This window comes from Lonchura striata, chromosome 1 (genome assembly GCF_046129695.1).
Source record: "Lonchura striata isolate bLonStr1 chromosome 1, bLonStr1.mat, whole genome shotgun sequence".
Taxonomy (NCBI): domain Eukaryota; kingdom Metazoa; phylum Chordata; class Aves; order Passeriformes; family Estrildidae; genus Lonchura; species Lonchura striata.
The window spans coordinates 127,157,897-127,178,849 of NC_134603.1; the positions used below are offsets into that span (position 1 = coordinate 127,157,897).

A 20,953-nucleotide genomic window follows, 5' to 3' on the forward strand; every position below is an offset into this window, starting at 1 on the left:
TCAAATCAGTGGGTCACATTTTGGGAGTATAAAATTATTGTAAATATTTACAGACTCTTGCAGATTTCCTCTAAAGGATCTATAATGGATACTTTGCATTGAGTAAATACAAGGATTTACACAGGTGTTCCAAGACCTTGAAGGGCAGCAGAAGTGGCTGGGTTGAACTTTTAGCAATCATTAGCATATGTCAGCTTGAACTCCACTCAGTAATTGCAAAGAAATCTGAACTTGAGTAACAGTGAAGGGGAGCAGGAAAACAAGAAATAATTATGCCTTTAAAAATATAACAGTGTCTTAATGTCAGTATTTTGTAGCAAACAATACATTTGAGCATTTGGCAGTTACTTGTCTTCTCCTGTAACATCACATCACTTCCATCTTATTGATAATCAAATCCTAGAGCTTTAAAATCAAGCACTTTATCCAAGTTTTCACATATACCTTCTGTTAGCCAGTCTCAGGTGATACTCTGCTTGTAAATTGAACACAGCAGTATGGAGCAGCATACCTGACAGGGTCATGTCTGGCCAAGGGACTCAATCAACAATGGACTAAGTGGGAGTGTTGTGTCCAGAAATTATTGAAAGCAAGCATAATGATTGAAGGAAAGCCCATTTATGGTAATACATTACCAGAATAACTCTCCAGCATCCAATAACTTATAGATTCTTGAGGTAAAGATGATGTCTGCTGTCAAAATATTTTTGCATACATTCATCTGTTCTACCATTCGACAGACATAAACTTCTAGCACTATAACATGTAGTGGCAAAACAGATTTCCCCAGAAGGGCTTTTCTTTCTTCTACCTTTTCTCAGTCTGGGGCCTTGGTACTAAAAGTCTACAAGCATATCTTTCAGTAGACTCCCTACTGCAACACATGTTATTCAGACACTTTTAAGCTGCCTTTTATTTGGTATCTAGACTTTATAACAGAAATGTTATTTCCCTTACCTTCAGTAGTAGACATTTAGGCAGAGACTTATTGAGATGGTTGAGGCAGAAAAGAGCCATTCCTTGTAGAGAACTAGAGGAGGAAGCAATGGAGTATTATGTCGGGATATTGTGGAGTTGATAAAGATTCAGATGAAGAAGGGGCAAGAGCAGAGTTGTTAAATAATTCATGTTTAAGTTCAGCCTATCTTTTGATTGTGATTTCGTACATTGTTTTATGTTTAAGGAAACAGAGATTTGGAAACAGAATTGATATAGGTAGAGGTTTTAGTTTGATACGGGAATGGCACTGCTAACCACTAAGTCCCATTGTAGGTAACTTTTTGTGGTAAGTCACTATTAAACTGGCTTGGTTAAATTATAAAATATAGCAAATGGCTGTATTCATTCTGAATGTGTTTCTTCAGAGAATTCTAGAATTCTGGGGTAAATTACATAAAGTAACTTGGACCTGAGTGTCTGTGAATTCTACTTAGGTAACTCCAACTCTTTTTTTTTTTTAACCTGGTAATTTAAGATTAGGATGCATAGTGGCCCATCTTCTATTTCTGTCAGTTGCATAAGCAAGTCTTTCAGCAGTCTTGAAGAGCTTTAATCAGATGTATTAATTTTAACTACAAACAAAACTTCTCTAAAAGACCCATTAGGCTTCTTTTGATCCCAGTAATTATTAAATATGGACAGAGCATTAACCAGCTAAGAATGTACCTGTTCATTTTTTACTACAGAAAATATTCCTGAGAAAAATGTTGGCTGGTTTTTTTTGTGGTTTTTTGTTTTTTTTTTTTACATAAAGCAGCAGTTTCTACTACTGTGTAACATTTGTGTAGGGCATAAAGACATTTGAAAGACAGCAGAATGCTATGAAGGTGAAAACCAAACACAATATCTGTTACACAACATCTGTATCTCCCCAGTTGTTTGGGTGGTTTCCTGGTTTTGGTTTGGTTTTTTTCTTTTCCAATGCTCAGTAAAAGACCATTTTTAACTGTACTTTTATTAGGGTTGAGATATCAAACTGAAGTGGCCAATATGCTTGATCAAATATGAGTAGTTGCAAAACTATGTGTGAAAATGATGGGGGAAATAAAATGTATATATACTGTGCAAAAGAACGGCTTTGGTAACCAAGTAGTACAGACACCTGCATTGTTACAGTACACTAAGCTTTTAGTATAGTGAACTGAAAGTTTGAAAATTAAATAGATTAATCACAGCACATCTAAAATACAGTGTATTTCTGATCTTATTCTATTTTTTCACATTTTTTCCTCCTACATTTTCTCCCCACCCTGCAGTCCTTAGATGACCTTTCAAATGTCCCTACTGATGAGACAGTTCAGCTCCATGCATACATCTCAGACACTGGTAAGTGAATCTGTTATGATGTCTGCTAACTTTTTTTCCCACCATTTATTTTGAATTTTGTAATATTACAGGCCCTTGAAATCCTGATTGCCTCATTTTTTTGGCTTTCATAAAACATTTGAATTCATATTTTCCATTAAGTCTTTTTGGAAATCTTTCCAGTATTTATCTGTTAGTAACAGACTATATATCTGTACTTAAAAAGTAATGTAATTTTTATTGTGTATGGTAGTATTATTATTATTACTACTTTTATCTCTGGAGAATCATTCATTAAACTTACTATTGAGTAGGAGTTATTTTAGCAATTATTTAAAGAAATTCTGAAAGACATCTCTCTTTCTAGTCACAGAATTATAAGTCTTGACTGTTTCATTCTCTTAGTGTAATACTTTTCCCTTATTCTTTGTGCTTCCTTAGTGACTTAGTTTAAGGAAGTGACTTCTGTTGTTATTGTGATGGCATTTTTTGTTATCTTTTAAAAAACTTTACCTGGAGAGAAACTGTTTTTCTTTGTTACATGAGAGTAAACAACAAAAATCTCAGCTATTATTTCAAATACTCCAGTTAAATGAGATTGCATTGGACAATTAAATTGTGAACTGATCTTCAGATACTTTCTGGGTAGATTTTACTATGCAATATGCTCTCAAATCTATGCATTTATGCTTGCTTACACGTAAGCATTCAATTACTTTACATTTTAATTAAACCTATTCCAACGTAGTGTGAGGGTAGTGTGCAATGCAAGTGTAATGGTAGTCAGTCTTCAGGGAAAGGGGAAAATGTGTTGAAAGTCAACCAAATTCTGCTTTTTCATTAAAATGGCCTGTGGTACTTTTTTTCTGAATTAAACTTAAAAGTTTCATCATTCTAACCTAAGGAAAAAAGGTAAACTTAGAACCACGTAAATTGTAAAATTTAGAATCTTAAGGACAGCATGTATTGATAACTACCAGTCTGACTTTGAATATATAATGCTCCAGTTGTAGTAGGAGATTTGTACAGGTTTGTATTGCAAGACCGTATTAAACTGCATCTGTGAGCAAGTTCTTTTCCTCACCCAGTTACTATCCTTTCCTGTGTGTGAGGGTTATATACAGACAGGATTCTCTCTGTGTGTTTCAGGATTCACACTGTCTTGGGTTGCAAAATAAATGCTAATTAAGAGGCTATGGCGTAAGGGGCAGCAGGACAACTACTTTCTTTTTCTGCCTGAAGTGGTTCTGAAGGTGCCACTTGGCAGTGCCGCTGGGATGTGGTCTGGTGGCTGCAGGGCCAGGTTGTCAATGTGAATGTAGAGGATAAGGTTTGTGCAGCATCTGTAGTGCTGGGGGTTCCTGACTCGGCTCTCCGGCCAGTCTTTTGGCACCCTCCTGACTGCCTGCTCGTTCTGGGGATTCAGCACTCATCATTCCTCTTTTAGAGGTTGGATAGCAAAGACGAGATACTCTGTGCCCACTGTTCACCTTTCCAGTGTGTAATTCTTGCATAGGCAGCAGCTGAAACCTTGATTAAAAAGACTTTCATCTAGCCACTGGAAAGCTGTATGTAGTGGATATTGGCTCAATACTTAGAAATACTACATGTTGCCATTTTAAATGGTGTGCAGTGTAAACAATATTGGTTCTAGGTTATTCTGTACATAAAATGTAAGGTTTTGAAACAAACTGTACTGGGAAAATTCTGTAAGGGAGGAAGTCCAAGAAGACTTAAATATTTAACGGAGATCAAAAAGATTTTGCTTGTATTTCAGATAGCTATATGTGTTCTTTTTATTTATGAATTGACTTTTCCATACAATGTGTGTGTGCACATGCAGAGAATGCATTATATATATGTACACATGTCTGTATATATAGTTAACTAAAATAGCATGGGAAGTGATTTTTATCCTAGAGTTAGTAACAAACTGCTGAGTTAATAACAGGCTACTGATGCCAACAGCAAAACTGAATGCTTGCAGCTTGCAATCATTGTCTTGTATTTATAGACTTTTCTGATGGGCAGACTTTTGCAATGTGATTAGACTACTTTTCAAACTGGAATTTCTTCTGGTTTCACAGTTGTCTTTCACCTTGCCTTGAGTTCTTTAGGTTAAAATAATTTTAAGTTCTATTTACTATTTAAAAGTTGAATTTTTTTTTTTTTGTTTGCTTATGTTTTGCATGTCATTGAAGCCTGTCTAGCTTTAAAGCTGCTTAATCTCTATTTAAGTTTATGTAGTAAGTTTTGGAGGGTACCATACAGTGTTTAAGTTCAAGGGATAGTTTAGTCTTCTGCTTGCATGTCCATTTTTATCTTTCAAGTCTGTCATTTCAGACATTTCTTCACTTCACATTTGTGTCCTTTCGTCTTCCTTCTTTCTGTTTGTTCCTTTTTTATTTTTGTTTTTAAAACTGCTAGTCTATGCTGACTCTGACCCATATGCTGTGGCAGGAGTGTGTAATGACCACGGCAAGACATATGCCCTGTACGCCATCACTGTCCACAGGCGAAATGCAAACAGTGAGGAGATGTGGAAGACATACCGGCGCTACAGCGACTTCCATGACTTTCACATGAGGATCACTGAGCAGGTAACCAATCCCATGAAAATCTTTATAGGTGCACTTTCCTGTAGTTTCAGAACTGATGACTATATGATTGCTCTTTGAAAAAGAAATGGAACTTAGAAAGTCTCCCCCCCTCTTCCCATACAGCTTAATTTTACTTTAAATCTTTGTATGGAAGTGCTGTTGGTCTCTGAGAGAGTTAGTTATATTTGTCAGAGATTAAGAAATAAAAGCTGAGGTGGGGAAATAGGTATTTAGGTTTTAAGTGAATGTTAAGAACTGGTGGGGTTGCAAGAGGGAGAGCTGGTAGCAGTTCACTATACTACTAGCAATCTGCCTTTTACTGCTGTACTAGTATTCTCAGACTATTAATCCTCCTAAAATGAGAGAAGGAAGGAAGAAATAGAGCGTTGTAATTCACCAACTGGTACAAAGTAGAACCTACTGACATGAAAAAAGCATGTAAACATGGTGCTTTTAAAAGGAGACTGAAGTGCTTTTAAACCAAGCCTTTGCGGAAGTCAGATTTGACTGCATAACCTTTGAACTTAGAAGTGTCAGTTTATATCCTTTTACCCTGTTAATAATTGAAAGTCATAGAGAACAAATTCTGTGCAGGTAAGTTAGCATTTTAAAGTTACAGCGATAATAAAAATTGAAAAGGCTTTATTAAAAAAGCAAACATGTTGAATATTTGGATTAATTATAAATTAAGTCCAACTTTCCGTTGAATTTCTGATGGTCTTAGTGTGCTGTCAATAAGTTTAAAATACTAATTTTTGTACTCCTTCAAATTGATTTTCTTAAATTAATTCAGTCTTTTGAAGAATCCTGGATCTTAGAGTGAATTAACATTCTGCTCGTATGGGACAATAATTTAAAACTAACATAACTTCAAATGAGTAGAAATAAATGGCAATAGCAAAGATGTTCAAAATATGAAAGTTCAACATTTATGGTTACTAAGTCTGATTGAATTTACAGAGACTAGAAATGTTAACCTAGAGCACTAAGATTGCAAAAAGTAAACAGATTTCTGTGATTCACTATGGCGGCATCTCAGATGTTCAACAGTTTTGCTTACTCTTGGCAAGAAAATAGACATTCTTGCTGTCTTGTGTGCTTGTCTAATACATCTAAGACATTTTTATTGACATGTTAAGGGTAAAAGTTGGAATAATTGATTTAAAATTAGTAAAAAGGTCCAGGACTGTTTTTCAGAGAAAATAGATAGCTGATCCAAAATGGAATTGAAGGAGTTCAAAGCAGTTGAAAGTATCTGAGGATTTTTCCTTAGAGCACTGAATAGATTCACACCAGTTCCTTTAGTCAGTCATGTAATAAATGCCATTTGAAGTAAATACCTATATTTAAAATAGAGGCTATTAGTTGCTTATATTACTTCTGGTTTGATATAAGAGTCCAGATGAAAACCAGACCATCTTCTGTTCAGTTATTTTTCCATATGACCTACTTGCAAGGGAATGGGATTTCTAAAGTTGTAAAGAACTGTTCAGGTGCTTTCTGCAGACCATACATTTTATGAGTTTCGTGGCCTTGCAAAGTTTAATGATGCAAGAAGAGATCTTGCAGGGACAGAATGGAATCCATATCTTTAAATCTGTAATGTGGTGGTCTTTTCTAAAGAGGAAAAGGATGCAACCTGTTTCCAGATTGTTTCTTAAAGCCTAGAATACTGTATGTTTCTGTCTTTACCACCTTAAGGATACTATTTACAGGAAGTCTGGATTCTGTATGGGAATAGTCCTGATTCTTCAAGTTTTGTTCCTGTCACTTTTTAATTTTTTGTGCATTTCACCAGATTTATTCAGCCTTAAGTGCTAGGGCCTCATCTTTCCTTTCTCCTTCCCTGGGACTGCCATTCTTCCTGCAAAACTAGATCAGAGTACATGTCATCCATGTACAGAGTCAAAGAGTACAGTGCCAATCATTGTCATTACTTGGAGAAAAGGCACAGATCATGCATGACTTACAGAGCAAGCTGAGATAACCTGTGTGTAAACTGGGTGCTGCCATCTCTTCAGGGAGAAAAGCTTAATCATTTCCTTAATAGGCTTGGTCAGGATAGGAGAGGAAAGAGATTTTAGAAAGATTTACAAGTTCTCTTGAAAATGTTTTCTCTTTGTGTTGTGTTATAAAATAATAATAATGATAGATTTTGAGCCTAAGCCTTTTGCACACTCTATTGGTTTGTATTTCAAAAGTGTACTTCAAAAGAGAGTTTCACAAGAAATTAATTTTTACCTGTGACAGTCTCCTGGGAATGCAATTTTTATTGACAGCATACCTTCTTGTTTGGCTTCTCCAAGAATTCTGAGTTCCAGGCATGATGCAAATTCTTTTTGTCAGGTGTTAGATGATACATAAGAATAGGTGAATAGAATGTCCTTATATGAAGACTTGAAATTCTTGAAAACAGAAAAAATAATCTTCTGTTTTTTTCTAGTTTGAAAACCTTGCAAATATACTAAAACTTCCTGGCAAAAAAACATTTAACAATATGGACAGAGAGTTTCTGGAGAAGAGGAAAAAGGATTTAAATGCTTATTTGCAGGTAAGCTGTTACTGAGGTTTTTTAAGCTCTGTGCTTGGAATTATTTTTTCAGAGGTAGTGTGCCTTTGTGGTTTTTTCTTTGTAAAAACAAAAAAAGCTGTGTTGGTACACAAAACTAAATAATATATCATAATTACTTGATACTGTCTCATAAGTTTGCATTTTCTTTGGTATTTTGGTTTATTCTTAGCCAGTTCTGTCACTGCTTTTCTGAGCTGATGAGGTTCCAGATATGTTGGTTTTGAGCTTTATGCCATTGACCTTCCCCCGCTGACATGTTTGTGGTCACTTTCTCTTGTGCTGCTGTGTAAGGATTTCTGTGGCACTCGAGCAGCATAGCAAACCACACGGTTCAGATAAGGCTTGTATCAGCCCAAACAAAAAAAGATCTTTCTTCATCGGGATTTTCGAGTCATTTAGCACTAAAATATGTTAACTAAGTCAATGAACATGTTAACAGTAAATAATGAAGATGAGTTAAAACACTGTGAAATGACAGTTTGATGATAAATGTATATATTTTTCTCTGAGATGCTATAATTACCATAGTGGTTAAAATTATGGCAGCTACTAAGAAGCCCATTGTTTCCATCTTGAGACTGCTGTAATGTTGGAATAAAATTCAGGAATGAAAACATGTGATGTTTTTGATTGTATCTTGTTAATTATGTATTAAAAGATCTTTTATAAAATATTTTATTCAGCTCTTGTTAAATCCTGAGATGATGAAAGCTTCTCCAGCTTTAGCCCATTATGTGTATGACTTCCTGGAGAATAAAGCCTATAGCAAAGGGAAGGGGGATTTTGCACGGAAGGTAAGAATGTTTTGTTCAGTCAAGGGAACTTTAGAGTATTCATTCATGCAATGATTGCATTAAACAGATGCGTTGAACTGATATTAAGGAGCTATGCAGCACTTTGAAAACATCTTGCAAATGAGTTGCTTTAAAACTCAGTGGCAATGTATCTGAGGACATAAAGAACTAAAAAAATTGCCATTTTTATAATAGGTTAATCTGTTTGTATGACATGAAAATAAAATTTTGAAATTGGACCCAGTTAATTGCGCTGAAACTTCTCTACTAGTCTAAAAGTGTTTTTCTTGCAAGTTGCTTTCTGTCAGATATCTGTAATATTTTTTTTTTATAGTTTTATTCCTTCTGATTTCTTGTTTCAGTTCTTTACTCTGTATCTTCTACTATTACCATGCTTTCCACTCTCTGGCCCAAAACACGATATGCATTTCCCTTCAAAAGCCCCTGTTATGTATTTAGGTGTAACCATCCAGAGTCATTGGTCAAATTCAGAGCTCTGGACTCTGCATCCTTTTTCTTAAGCTGCCAGAACTGTCTTCAGACAAGTGGCTCTTTGTTCAGTTGACCAGTTTGTGTGAGCATCTGCTTTGCAAATGCAGCTATTTCTAAAGTTTAAGCAATTTAGATACAAAAAGCATTTACTGCTCTATTGTCACCTCAAGTTACTGTCCTGCCTATATTCTTTAAATAATTAACAGTGAAATAGTTAAATATTTATCAAGGTTTCTATAATGACTAAGATGTGTTTTCCAGCTTACAAGATTCTTTATAAGCATAACTTTTTAAAGGGCATCACTCTGGTATTTGTGCTTCTGTTCGGACTGAATTCAGAGTATATACTGGAAGAAAAATTGTAACAGTTTCTATGAAACTACTTTTTGTTTTTAATTATACTTGCCATGATACATACTATTCCAGCTCTATTTAGAAGAGGCATGTTGCAAAGATGAAGAGTTGAAAGCAGAATTGGAACATCTGGATGTAGAAAGCTTGGAAGGGAGAATTGGTATTGAATGGAGAAGAAAAGGAAAATAAGCTAAGAAAAGCCAAGGGATAGGAAATGGAAATGACTCAGGAAAACATCTGTTGAAAGATGTAAATAGCTGCAGTAGGGCCGTAACAAATGAGAAATATAAATGGAAGTAAAATTAAAACTGTATTCTGCATTCTGTAATGAAGTTAAGTAATTTGAGTTGTACGAACAACTATTATGTTATTGTACGCTGTGCCATGCTTCTCATAGTGTATTAATATGCTGGTGTCCTCTTAGATTATACAATTCTGGTTAAACATCTTCCCCTTCAGATGGACACGTTTGTAAATCCACTGCGTAACTCTATGAGAAATGTATCAAATGCAGTCAAGTCTATCCCTGACAGCCTGGCAGAGGGAATGACTAAAATGTCAGACAACATGGGTAAAATGTCAGAGAGATTGGGACAAGACATAAAGCAATCATTTTTCAAGGTAAGAAAGTACTGGTGGTTAATACATACTAATAAATCAACTGAAGAGTCACTATTGACTCACTGAAACTAATGTTACATAGGAGAGTCAAGTCTTTAAACAGAAGATCAATCTGGTTTGTACCTGCAGCTTTTTAATAAGGTTCAGCAGTGATTTTACTGCAAAAATTGAGGTCTTCACAATTAAGGAATGTGTTTTATGATGGCATCTACAGACTGTTACAGTTCTCCACTTAATTCAGTGAAGTAACTTGAGAAGAACATGAGATTCCTGGCTTATTTTAACTAACCATTCTCAATCAGCTAATTTCCTGCATCTGCTGTTTTTGTTAGGGAAAAAAACCTGTATATTTTGAAACTTAAAATAAAGACATAGCCTCTTTTCTGCTTATTCCTTGCTGAATTCTGGTTTAAATTAACTTTTTTTCTGTCTTTCCTGCCATCTTCCCTCGTCTCTTACATTCATAAAATATAATACTTTAGAGGTGAGAAATGGTAGTAGCATGATATGCAATTTGGAATTCCTATGAAAATAGTTGTGTTCAGAACATGTTAATCTTCCCTTTGTTTCTCTGGTCTTCCTCTTCCTGTATGTAGCTGTAAGATCTGTGGTTTGCACAACCAAAACAGTTAAATATGGCAGATGTAGAATAGCAACAGAGATGGGAGAATTAACCCTTAAATCATGAAAGGGAATAATAAATTAGGACCCAGGAGGATATGTGAGTTTTTTTAATTACTTGTAGGGTAAAATTACTGTCTTTGGACTTCATCATTGCTAGTAACTTTCCTGGTGTGTGACTTGCAATATAATTGCAGTTGTACTTGCTGGGAAACCCATAATCAGGCAACAGTCAAGATCAGCACGAAATATCAAAAGAAATCTCAGTCTCATAATAGTTTTTAGGTGTTTTTGAGTTGAAGCACTAGGCACTTGATAAATTAGATGTGGATTGTCTTAAAGGTGTTAATAATTTTGGTAGCTATACGAAAATGTATACAGACTTGATTATTAGTTTTGAAGGGTGAAAGAGCTGCTGTGTATATATTAGCTTGCAGTTACTTTTGACCAAATGTTGTTGTTTTATATTTTCATAACCAAACTGCTTATGACATTTTTTCTCATTTATTCATACTCTAAAGTATTTTTTGCTTTCATTAACATCGCGTTTTTTATTGTAGGTGCCACCTCTGATGCAGAAAACCTATTCAGATCCTGACCATTGCCGTGTTGCAGCACCAATTGATGACAATGTGAGTCTGATATTTGTCCTTTCAAAGCTGACACCTCTAAAAGCAAACAAATGGTTACTTATTCTGCACTGAGCTACACTTTTATTGTTTTCTGACACTATACCAGGCACTTCAAAACAGTTCCAAACTTTTTTAAAATAAATTTGCATACTTCATTTTAAAATTAACATTTTTCCTAGCACTGGAATGGTTTGTACAACATTGGAATAACTGTGAAGAATGCATGTACTACTGTTTCTGTGTTTTATGGCTGGGGGTTTTGTTTTTTGATTTTTTTTTTCTTCTCCCTCCAACATGTTTTTCGTAGGCCAATCTGTGTAACATTATCTACTAAAAAAGTAAAATTATTATCCTTTTTTTAGTCTCCAAGCATTAAAGCACAGGATAGTTATGCAGGTTCCAATGATGTCTAAATAAAAAGCAGTTAATTTCAGTGAAATGTCACTGTTTCTAGTGTCTGTAAGAAAATGGTGTCCAAGAAAAGATCCTTCCTGAGTTTTTGTGTAAGGCAGTTGGAAGCAGAGCAACCAGGAAGAGGTGAGGGATGAGGTCTCTCGTTAGGACATACTTAAATGTATTAATTTTATGCAACTTCTGTAATAACTGCTGACTTTTGAAATAGTGGTTACTTCTTGTCATATTTTAAAAATTTGGTGTATCTGGTTTTATATTTAACTTTCAGTTCTTTGCTACTAATGTTGTTGAAGATTTAGGGAAGATTTCATATTACAGTAAAATACAGAGTGAAGTGTTTGTCATTGTTGTGCTTATACTGAAGTATTTGACAGATGAAGTAGCTTCTGAAACTGTAGCTTTCTTGAACTGAAATAAAAGTTTACTGTTTATTCTTTTACTTGGTGGTCAGGTGGATGACAATATACCACTGAGAGTAATGCTGCTACTTATGGATGAAGTCTTTGATTTGAAGGAGAGAAATCAGTGGTTAAGAAGAAATATAAAAAATCTGCTTCAGCAACTTATTAGAGCAACATATGGTGACACAATTAATAGGTACTGCTTTTCTTATTTAGAGCAATCATGTGAGTGACACTGTATAGTATCTGTCTATACATCCTTCCTGGTAATACTAAATTATTGTGCTTTAAATCTGCATGCATTTCTCCTTGGAGGAAATCAATAAACTGAGTGCAAACGTGGTGTAAAATGGACATAAACACAAAACATTATTGAAAGAAAAATTACAGTAACTCTTAACATGCCAAAGAACTTACAAAAGAGCTTTCACATGTAAGAGTTCATGTTTCTGTGAATGTAACTTAATATTTATGATTTTTGCCCTGTTTTATCACTATGCCTGTTTTATTATTTTTTTTTATTATTTATATTATTTATTAGTATTATTATTTCTGCACTATTTCTGCTTACATTTCTTTCATGCTAGAAATTATACACTAGTGCTTTCAAATTATGTGAACTATACTGAGTTGCTGTGTTAAGTTTTTGCTCTCACACTTAAAAGATGGAAGTGGGAAAGAAAAGGGACTCATGGGGTGTGTTTTGGCCACTCCATGTTCTTTGTACTTCACATGAACACTTACTCATGCAAATGCAAAGCTAATTAATAGTGTTAATTAAGTAATGTTTCTTGCCTTCAGCTTAAAAATACACAGTTTCCAGGTTTGCCTTCTAATAATTTGTTTCTGAAATGTGAGCAAATATAAACAACAAATTGTAGTTGCACAACAAATTGTAGTACTGCATTGTTACTTTCAATTTAGTCCTGTGAATCAAAAACTTAATTTCTAGATGGTGAGAAATCGCTTCCTATTACTTTTTTTCAGGACATTCCTCACTGTGTCATTTCATTTTACCCTTCACAATTATATTTGTGATGTTTTCATCATTACTGTTAAACATACAGAGTTGTGGTAGCTGTAATGAGGTAACTATGTTGTAAAATAGTATAGGGACTTCTCAATTTTATGGCCAGTTGAAAACTCTTTTGAGAACTGTACTTCCAAGAACATGCTGCCCTCTTGAACAACTCTGAATACTTTTTGCTGTTTCCAGATTGTAGTATAAGCAGCAGTTTCTGCACAGGCTGCTGCTTCCTTATTGCAGAGATGGCTGTAGTGTATTTCTAGTTTGCTTCTGCATTTAGAGCCATTTCAGATGCTCATGGCCATAGCTTGTCCTGGCAAGTTCTTGGGATTTAATAGCATTCTGCAGAATAATAATCTTTTTCTGTTTCTTAGAAAACTAAATTCAAATTTTGGTTAGGGAAACAGTCCTGGGATTGTGGCAATACACAGATGCATGTATCATTTTTGTAAGCATCCTAGATTTGGATATAGAGCTTTGTGTATGCATTGGTGAATGAAGGCCTGATCAATTATCAGTCTGTATCTCCTGTTAAGGACTGTGAAGTAACTGAACACATTGCAGCAAGTATTTTGAGATTCTGAGTAGGTCCTTTACTTACAGAAACAGAACTTAAGAGTACTCCTTGAAGAGCATGAAGAGGAGTAGTCTACAAGCAAGCCAGTTATCTAATGCTGACAGAAGATGCAACAGCAGCTTTGCAGCCAACTTCATTATCACATATTTATCCAAAGAGAAAAAAGCTTTAGCTTTAGGAAGTGATCAGTGAACTTAGATTTCTATCTTGAGAATCAGTGTTTGCCTTCTTATTGTGCAGTACTATAGAACCTACTTACAGAGTTGGAAAAAGTTTATTATGCTTTATTTTCCCTAGAATGCTCATTAAAATGCTTCACTTGTGAGTTTTCTGCTTTAAAAATTAAACAAGAGACTTGTTGCTTTGATTTTAGAAAAATAGTTGATCATGTTGATTGGATGACATCTCCCGAGCAAGTAGCAGATGCAGTGAAACGCTTCAGGTATGTCTTTTTATCACAGGTGTTAAATACAAAGCACTCACCAGTTGATGTCTAATATGTCTTACTTTCCCTCTTACATGAGGAAATTATTATTCTCCAGAATATAGCTGGATCATACACTGCTTTTTAGATGTTAAGTGAGAGAAAGCAATTTTCATATGGAAAAGAATATTTTTAAGTTTTCTCCTCTACCTTAAAAACTTGTCACCCAGTCTAGAAGAGCTAGGGTACAGGTATACTTATAAATTTCATAATTTATCACTGTAGTAATATAATGTCTTGTTTGCCTTGATGAAGGCATGTACGTGCCTTGCTTTTAAAGGCAAGCAATTAGTGCTGGAAGAGCCCTAGCTCTGAGATATTGTTTCACTTTGGATAGATATAATGGAACTGAAGTCTGAATTTGAAACTGTCAATATCCTAAAAGTTTTAATGGCATCTACATTGGTGTTGAGAAAGTGTTACCTGCTTTTTTTCTTTCCATATAGTTTGGGTTTTTTTCTGTTGGGTGGAAGTCAAACTAGTGTCATGTATTCTTCAAAAGGTCATACTTTACAAGTGTACTGTTATTCTTTGATTAAACTGTAAGAATACCTAACTTTTTATTCAGAAAAAAAAAATCATCTTTCACTGAGGAAGAATAGCTTATTAGAGGCATTTCTTTTGCATTGGACTTTCTGCTACACTGAAGCTATTTCTTCTCAGCTTAAGCTTGTTAAAATGCTAACTGCTAGTTTCAAAATTTTGTTGGAGCAATTGGAGTCTCAGTAGTAATAAAGCCTGTGGTAAAAGCAAGGCATAGGTCTGTTTTATGTAAGAACTATGTGGTATTTGAGGAGTTTTGATTTGCATTATTTTATTAAAACTTCATTTCTTCTAATTCTGTACTAAAAAAGTATCTGTTAGCTACTGGTAGGTTGAGCGTAGTGTACTACTTGCGTTTGATTTCTTTATCCTCTTCATCATTCTTCATTTTTTTTCCTCTTCTGATATTTGAAGTTGTGTTGTGTGCAAATTATTTTCTTGTATTTATTTTATGAGATAGCCTTGAGAAATTTAAAAGAGCTTTTCACTTGATAAAATATTAATGTATTTTTGACAGATTTGCTTTTGTTGCAGAGACGCTTTTTGGCCCAATGGCATTTTAGCAGAAACTGTTCCACGGAGGGACAAAGCTATTAGAATGAGAACAAGAGTGGCAGGGAAAACCAAATTGCTGGAGGTAATGCCAGGTAAGTGAGTCTGGGATTAAAGCCTCGTAATCCATATGGATACATTGTTACTGAAACTGATGTCAGTATTCTTGTTGATTGTTTTAAGTACTGCAGAGAAACCTTGATATATGAACAGTATTTAAATAAAAAGGTTTCTAATTATTAAAGTATTGGACATTTTCACATGTAATGTCAGTAATTCTCTTAGAGCCACCCCAGCATTAAGTTTCTAGAGGATTAAGTTGTGCCTGAAATGGATATATTCCAAACCAGTACTATTTCTTGCAAATATGATTCCCACATGTATAGGGTAAGAGTGAAGTAATGCTTTCTTCTGTAAGAGAACTTTTGGTTTAGTCATGTTGTGTAGAGTCACTGTTACCTTGAATTTCAGGCTACGTAGTTTGAAAGACTTAATATAATAAGTCTGTTGTTAACATGATAGTAGAATTTAGCTTAAACTTCTGTGGGACTTCTCTTTTTGTAGATGAACTGAAGCACATCATAGGTGCTGAGACTACACGGAAAGGCATTCTTCGGGTCTTCGAAATGTTCCAGCATAGTCAGCTGAATAAGAGAATGGTGTATGTGTTTCTGGAGAGATTCCTAGAAACCTTATTTCCACAAAATAAGTTCCCTGAGTTGTTCCACAAACTGCATTCAAGGTCAAAGCAAATGCAGAGATATAAGCAGAGACTACACTCTACTCAAGCGCCTTCCTTACAGAAAAGGTGACACTTCAAATCCATTAAGCTGGTGTTTGTTTGTCCAGGATTAATTACTTGGGCAGATTCTCTGGGGCTTCAAACTCACATGCCGTCATTTCTGCACCAGTCTTCTAGTGTCACATATTAGATTATTAATGCATCTGTAAGACCTGTGGATCTTCTCATCTTCACTTGTAGTTCAACCACGACCAGAATGGTTTGTGTGTCTTAAATGATTTGGTGCGTCTTCATACAACATAGGGAAGAGAACTGGCCCAGTATATCAGAATGCCCATCCCTTCCGTTCCTGAGTCAATGTTTTGCCAGCAATGCAAAGAGCCAGACTGTTCAAGTAAAGCACAACTATGGTGATACAATTGAAGAAAAGAGTATTTTGGCACTGGGAGATAGTGCAATGTGTGAGAAATGGAATTGTTCAGCGTTACAAGTGTTGAGGCCTGTAGGGCTGTTGTAACATTCCTGTAAAGGCTGAATTAACCAGAAAAGCAGTCTGTGGAATTACTATAACCTAATGGTTGATAGGAGCAGGGAGAAAAAGCTATAGCCCCATCATAAAAGTACATTTATTGAGTAAAAGTGGAGGTAAGGTGGCTTTTATGCCATATTTGCATCATCTTTCATATTTTGAAAATTAAACTAACCTTATATCTAATGGGGGTTTTAGTAAAAGCAGAGGTGCAGTAGAAACAAACCCTTTATTTTGATTATTCTGTAGTGTTTAAGGGCCATATGCTGCTCTTACAGCACCTGGCATACATTTTGCATGTAACTTCAGTGGAGAAGAAGCATCATATTTATGTTCAATTGGTCTATTGGAACATAAGTCAAGTTGGTAGTTGTAGAAAGAAAGGAATATATGTTTCAAAGAGGATAGATATTATGTTAGAAGATGAGGAAATTGCACTAAGGCACAGTTTAGACACAACTTCCCACTAAAATCTGGAGCATTTTTGGGATGTGAAAGAACTATGTCCTACCTAATTGAAAGATTCCGTACCTTTTAGTGTGTATGCCTCATATGGAAAAATGCTAGAATTACTTGGTTCCTCACAGGTAAAAGATTTCATTAGTCATATGCAAACACTTGGAAATTTCTGAATGCATCTCAGTGTATATATGAAAATAAAAAGGAAATAAAACTACAATATTTTTTTAAATAATTTTTTTATTTTTTGCATAGTGTAAAATTTTAATAAAAATTTGACATCAAGGCCCCACATCCATCTGTTTAGTTTCATGGAAGAAGTTCTGTCCAAGTAAAAATACAGTAACATTTGAATAATCCTGTTTGGCCACAGCATATCTCAGTTTGTGTTTTCTTTTTCATAGTCCCCAACTGTTTGAGCACTGCTATCTTGAGTGAATAGAAGGTAATCTTTTAGAGTCCCTTTTATTTCTGAACACTAAACACAGGGTAAAATACAGTTATGGATCAAGGATCCCTGGATCCTTGTTGTAATTTGTGTCTTAATGGGAGCAAATGGTCCTTTCATGCAAGAGAGAAACATAGACCTTTGATGAAAGCGTTCTGAGACAAGATAGAAGGCTCTCAAAGGACCTCGTTAAATTGACTGACACTTCTATATAGATATTTTTTTCTCATGGACTCTATTAATGAAATGTAGCCTTTTATCATACTCCTTAATGATGATCATATTGTACCATTAACATTCTCATACAGTATGCATGGGCTCAAGTGCACTTGTTTTTTTCTTTATTGCAGAACTAAATGCTGTAAATTAAATCCCTTTCTTTTGTAATCCCTAGGAAGATAACTTGATAAATATAGAAGAACCCCTCTCCCTTCCTCTCTGCAGGTTCTGTGGAAGTGTGATGGTTAAATGCTTTTGAATTTAACAAAATTCTTGAGTTCTGTGTGAAGTAATCAACATAGCCAGCTCCTATTGTTTACATGCCTGTATCTTCCTCTGTGAGGGTGCTCACGCATATCTGATATCTGACTGATGAAAGATCATTCAGCAGTTGTTCTTGGTGATACAGTAAATATCTCATTAATCCTACCAAATCTAATTTGTCTTTTAAGTCACTGAATTTGTTAAGCAGTATGAAAGTGGGAAGTTCAAATACTGTTTTGTCAAATCTGTGGAACCTTTTATCTATCTGTAGGTACTATGAAAAATTCCAACAAGATAGTGGTAATATACAAAATTGGCTTTTTTTTTTTTTTTTTTTTTACTTTTTGGTTATCTGGTACATTTCTGTGCAAAAAAAATAATATCTCTAGGAATGTGAACTAAACATAATACACCATACTTATTAGTCATTTTACTTAATTTATTGCATATACCTATACACACATTTATATACGCATGTGTGCATACGTATATATGTATTGGAGTTTTATCTTCTGTATTTAATTACAGAATGTGGCTTTCTAATTCAGTGGTGCCTGTTGGCTGGCAAGAACCCTCAGAAATGAGTACTTTTTGTTAGAGCGAGTGTGTATGTATCTTTGTTTAAAAGGTTTTCCTGTCGACAATTTGAAGTACCCAGGCTGTCAACCCATGCAGCCTATTATCCTAGGAAGTCTCCAAAACTGAATGTTAATATACAGCACTTCAGTGTCTGGGTATATCTTCTGGCCTTTAGGTGCTGTGACTGGCCGCTGAAAATTGTGCCACTGTCAAGAAATGCACTTGTTTTAGCCTTAATTATTTTTAAGATAAAATGAGCAATTGAATTTTCATTTGGTTCATCCGCAAGCTTGTGCTGCTGGTGTTTGCTAGAATTAAACAGTTAATTTTAAGTGCTACCAGAATGTGTACCAAAATGAAACTATATAAATTCCACAATCTAAATTTTAATTCTGTGCAATATTTTCATTTAATGCATGTGTATTTGAATAGCTGTAAAATAAATGAATTTTTAATGTTTTGAAGTCTAAGTTAAAAATGTCTTCTCAGGTGAACAATTCTACATTCTGTTGTTACTTTAGTTTATTTAAGGACTTGTTTTAAAAGTCTTACTTGTTACTCCTTTGTTAATTCCTTTGTTCTCAATGATCCTTGCTCTCGTGAGCAAAGCTCATGTATTACAAGGGAAGAATCTGAAGAATACATCTCATAAACTCATAAAGCTGTTATAAATTACTTGTGCATATCATTGTACAGTAAGTGTCAGCTGTGTGCCTAATTGTTCTATTGATGCTTTTCCCCTCCCCTCCCCTCCTCTCGTTTCTGTAACAAAGAATGAACATGAAATGGGCTGCCATGGTCACTTCTGCTGAATGGCAGAGGACTCTGAATTTTTTTTGGAGTTTGCATTTATGTTCTGTCCAATAGAAAGCTAAAAAATTACACTAATAAAGTATTAACAGGATTAGTATGAGTCTCCATTTTTTTTTTTTCAAACAACTTCCTCACTAGCAGGTACGAAAGGTCACTAAAGATAAAACTTACTGTCTAAATAAAACAACCATTCTTTGAATTTTTAAACGTTTTATAAACCGAGTTTACTTCTTAACAAATTAATCTCTACATTCATTTTTGATCAGTGTTTGCAGAGAGTACTGTATTTTAAAAATAAGCAGAAACAATGGGATTGTATGATGTAAGAGGGGTTTATGTTGCAGGTTTTTTAAATCTTCAGCTCTTTCCCCCGGGTTTATTTTTGCAGCAGCTGGGTCTACCATGGGATCACAATTATTACCCTTGATATGTTTATTCCAGCTGTTTCACATTCATCAAAAAGATGTCCTGAGCTAGAGAGATGTTGGTTCTTTGACCCCTGAGTAAAGTGTTTACCACTTTTGCTACAGGATACAGACACATACCAGGAATTTTACTGATTGGAAGTTCTAATTTGTTGAACCTGTTATCCTAGGGTAATTTCATGGCAAAAGTACACTCCATTATAAGCTTGGAGTGTAAGCATTTTTAAAAAGCATCTTAAAAATATCTACCCTTTGCTAACTGGGGGTTATATGTGTCTATGGCTTATTTAAATCTTCAGTCTATCACATTACTTAACTTTGGTTTTGATGTCTAATGCAGTGCGATTGCTGAAGTTTATTTGGAGTTCAGTCGTAGCATCAGTCTTACTTGACATGACAGAAATTCCATTATTTATCTCTTGAAAGAAGAGAATTTATGAAAACAATTAGTTCATTTTTGTTGTGTATTTCAAAAGAAACTAAGCTTTAGTAAACACTTGAAACATGTACAGCACTACAGTGTGTCCTTCCCCAAAATACATTTGACTACTTTTGTATTCAGAGGTCTCAAATAACTGTTTCCCAGCGATTTGAGATACTTGCCATGTCTCTGAATTACTATGGCATGTTTGGCTTGGGGTAATCTGCATGGGTCAGTTAAATAATTTGATACTTGGTTCAGCAAGGGCTAACTAGAATTCTCATTTGGCATATTAGAACTGGACTAGTCTGCAAATTAATTCTGAAGTTGGGTTTAAACACAGAACAAGATTATATTGAATTTGTTGGCAATAAGGAATGTAGATTTCAAAAATTGTACTTTTCTTTCTAACCATAACACTTTAAAAACATTATTCCAAGGTAGTCTTTAGAGATGTTTGTGCTGAATTTTCTCAGCTTGAGCTCTGAAAACCTGTTAATTCTGAATTGAGAGGTAACAATGAAATTTTTGGGAGTTTTAGGTAAGAGATTATCAAAATTATTTGAATTGGGAACATTCTTCTTCATTTGCAGCATGTGGAAGAATATGGTTCTGCAAGTTAGCTGGTAATTCCAGGCACAGAATAGCCAGAACTTTCACTTTGTTGGTTCTTATTCTTAACATAGCCAGTCTGTATTAGGGTAAGTACAAAACTGCGGATGGCAGGTTTGTTATTTTTTTTCAGTTTGATGGTGAAATTGGAACTTGATTATCAAAGGAATGTTTGTTTTTTTTCAAGAACTTCATACAAAGCATTCCTTTATAGTATTTTGAAAAAATTGGTTTCACATCTTACTCAATTCTATGTTATCTATGTTGATTTAAAACACTGGTTTCCCATTAATCCCAAACATCATTTCTGCAAACCAACAAGACTTGCTTATGTCTAATGTATAAACACGAGTATCTGGAGGAAATAAGAGGTAAGATCTCCACACAATGTTCTTCTGTCTTGTGGAGTTGTATCAGTGCAAAAGTGAAACTGGGATGCCATGCATTTGGAAAT

General features: G+C 34.8%; 1 protein-coding gene across 2 annotated transcripts in view; it reads left to right on the top strand.

Moving 5' to 3' along the window:
* Positions 1 to 19,132, top strand: part of SNX13 (sorting nexin 13) — a 64,889-nt gene extending 45,757 nt beyond the window's left edge. The window contains exons 17-26 of one of the 2 annotated variants that reach the window (XM_031503845.2): positions 2,256 to 2,325; positions 4,732 to 4,904; positions 7,348 to 7,455; positions 8,160 to 8,270; positions 9,576 to 9,737; positions 10,919 to 10,990; positions 11,856 to 12,001; positions 13,783 to 13,851; positions 14,971 to 15,083; positions 15,553 to 19,132. In XM_031503845.2, coding sequence (XP_031359705.2) covers positions 2,256 to 2,325; positions 4,732 to 4,904; positions 7,348 to 7,455; positions 8,160 to 8,270; positions 9,576 to 9,737; positions 10,919 to 10,990; positions 11,856 to 12,001; positions 13,783 to 13,851; positions 14,971 to 15,083; positions 15,553 to 15,800 — 1,272 coding nt within the window. In that variant the 3' untranslated portion in view covers positions 15,801 to 19,132. The remainder of the gene's footprint in view (positions 1 to 2,255; positions 2,326 to 4,731; positions 4,905 to 7,347; positions 7,456 to 8,159; positions 8,271 to 9,575; positions 9,738 to 10,918; positions 10,991 to 11,855; positions 12,002 to 13,782; positions 13,852 to 14,970; positions 15,084 to 15,552) is intronic. The other variant, XM_031503846.2, reaches the window with a different exon arrangement.
* The last annotated feature ends 1,821 nt before the right edge of the window (positions 19,133 to 20,953 follow it).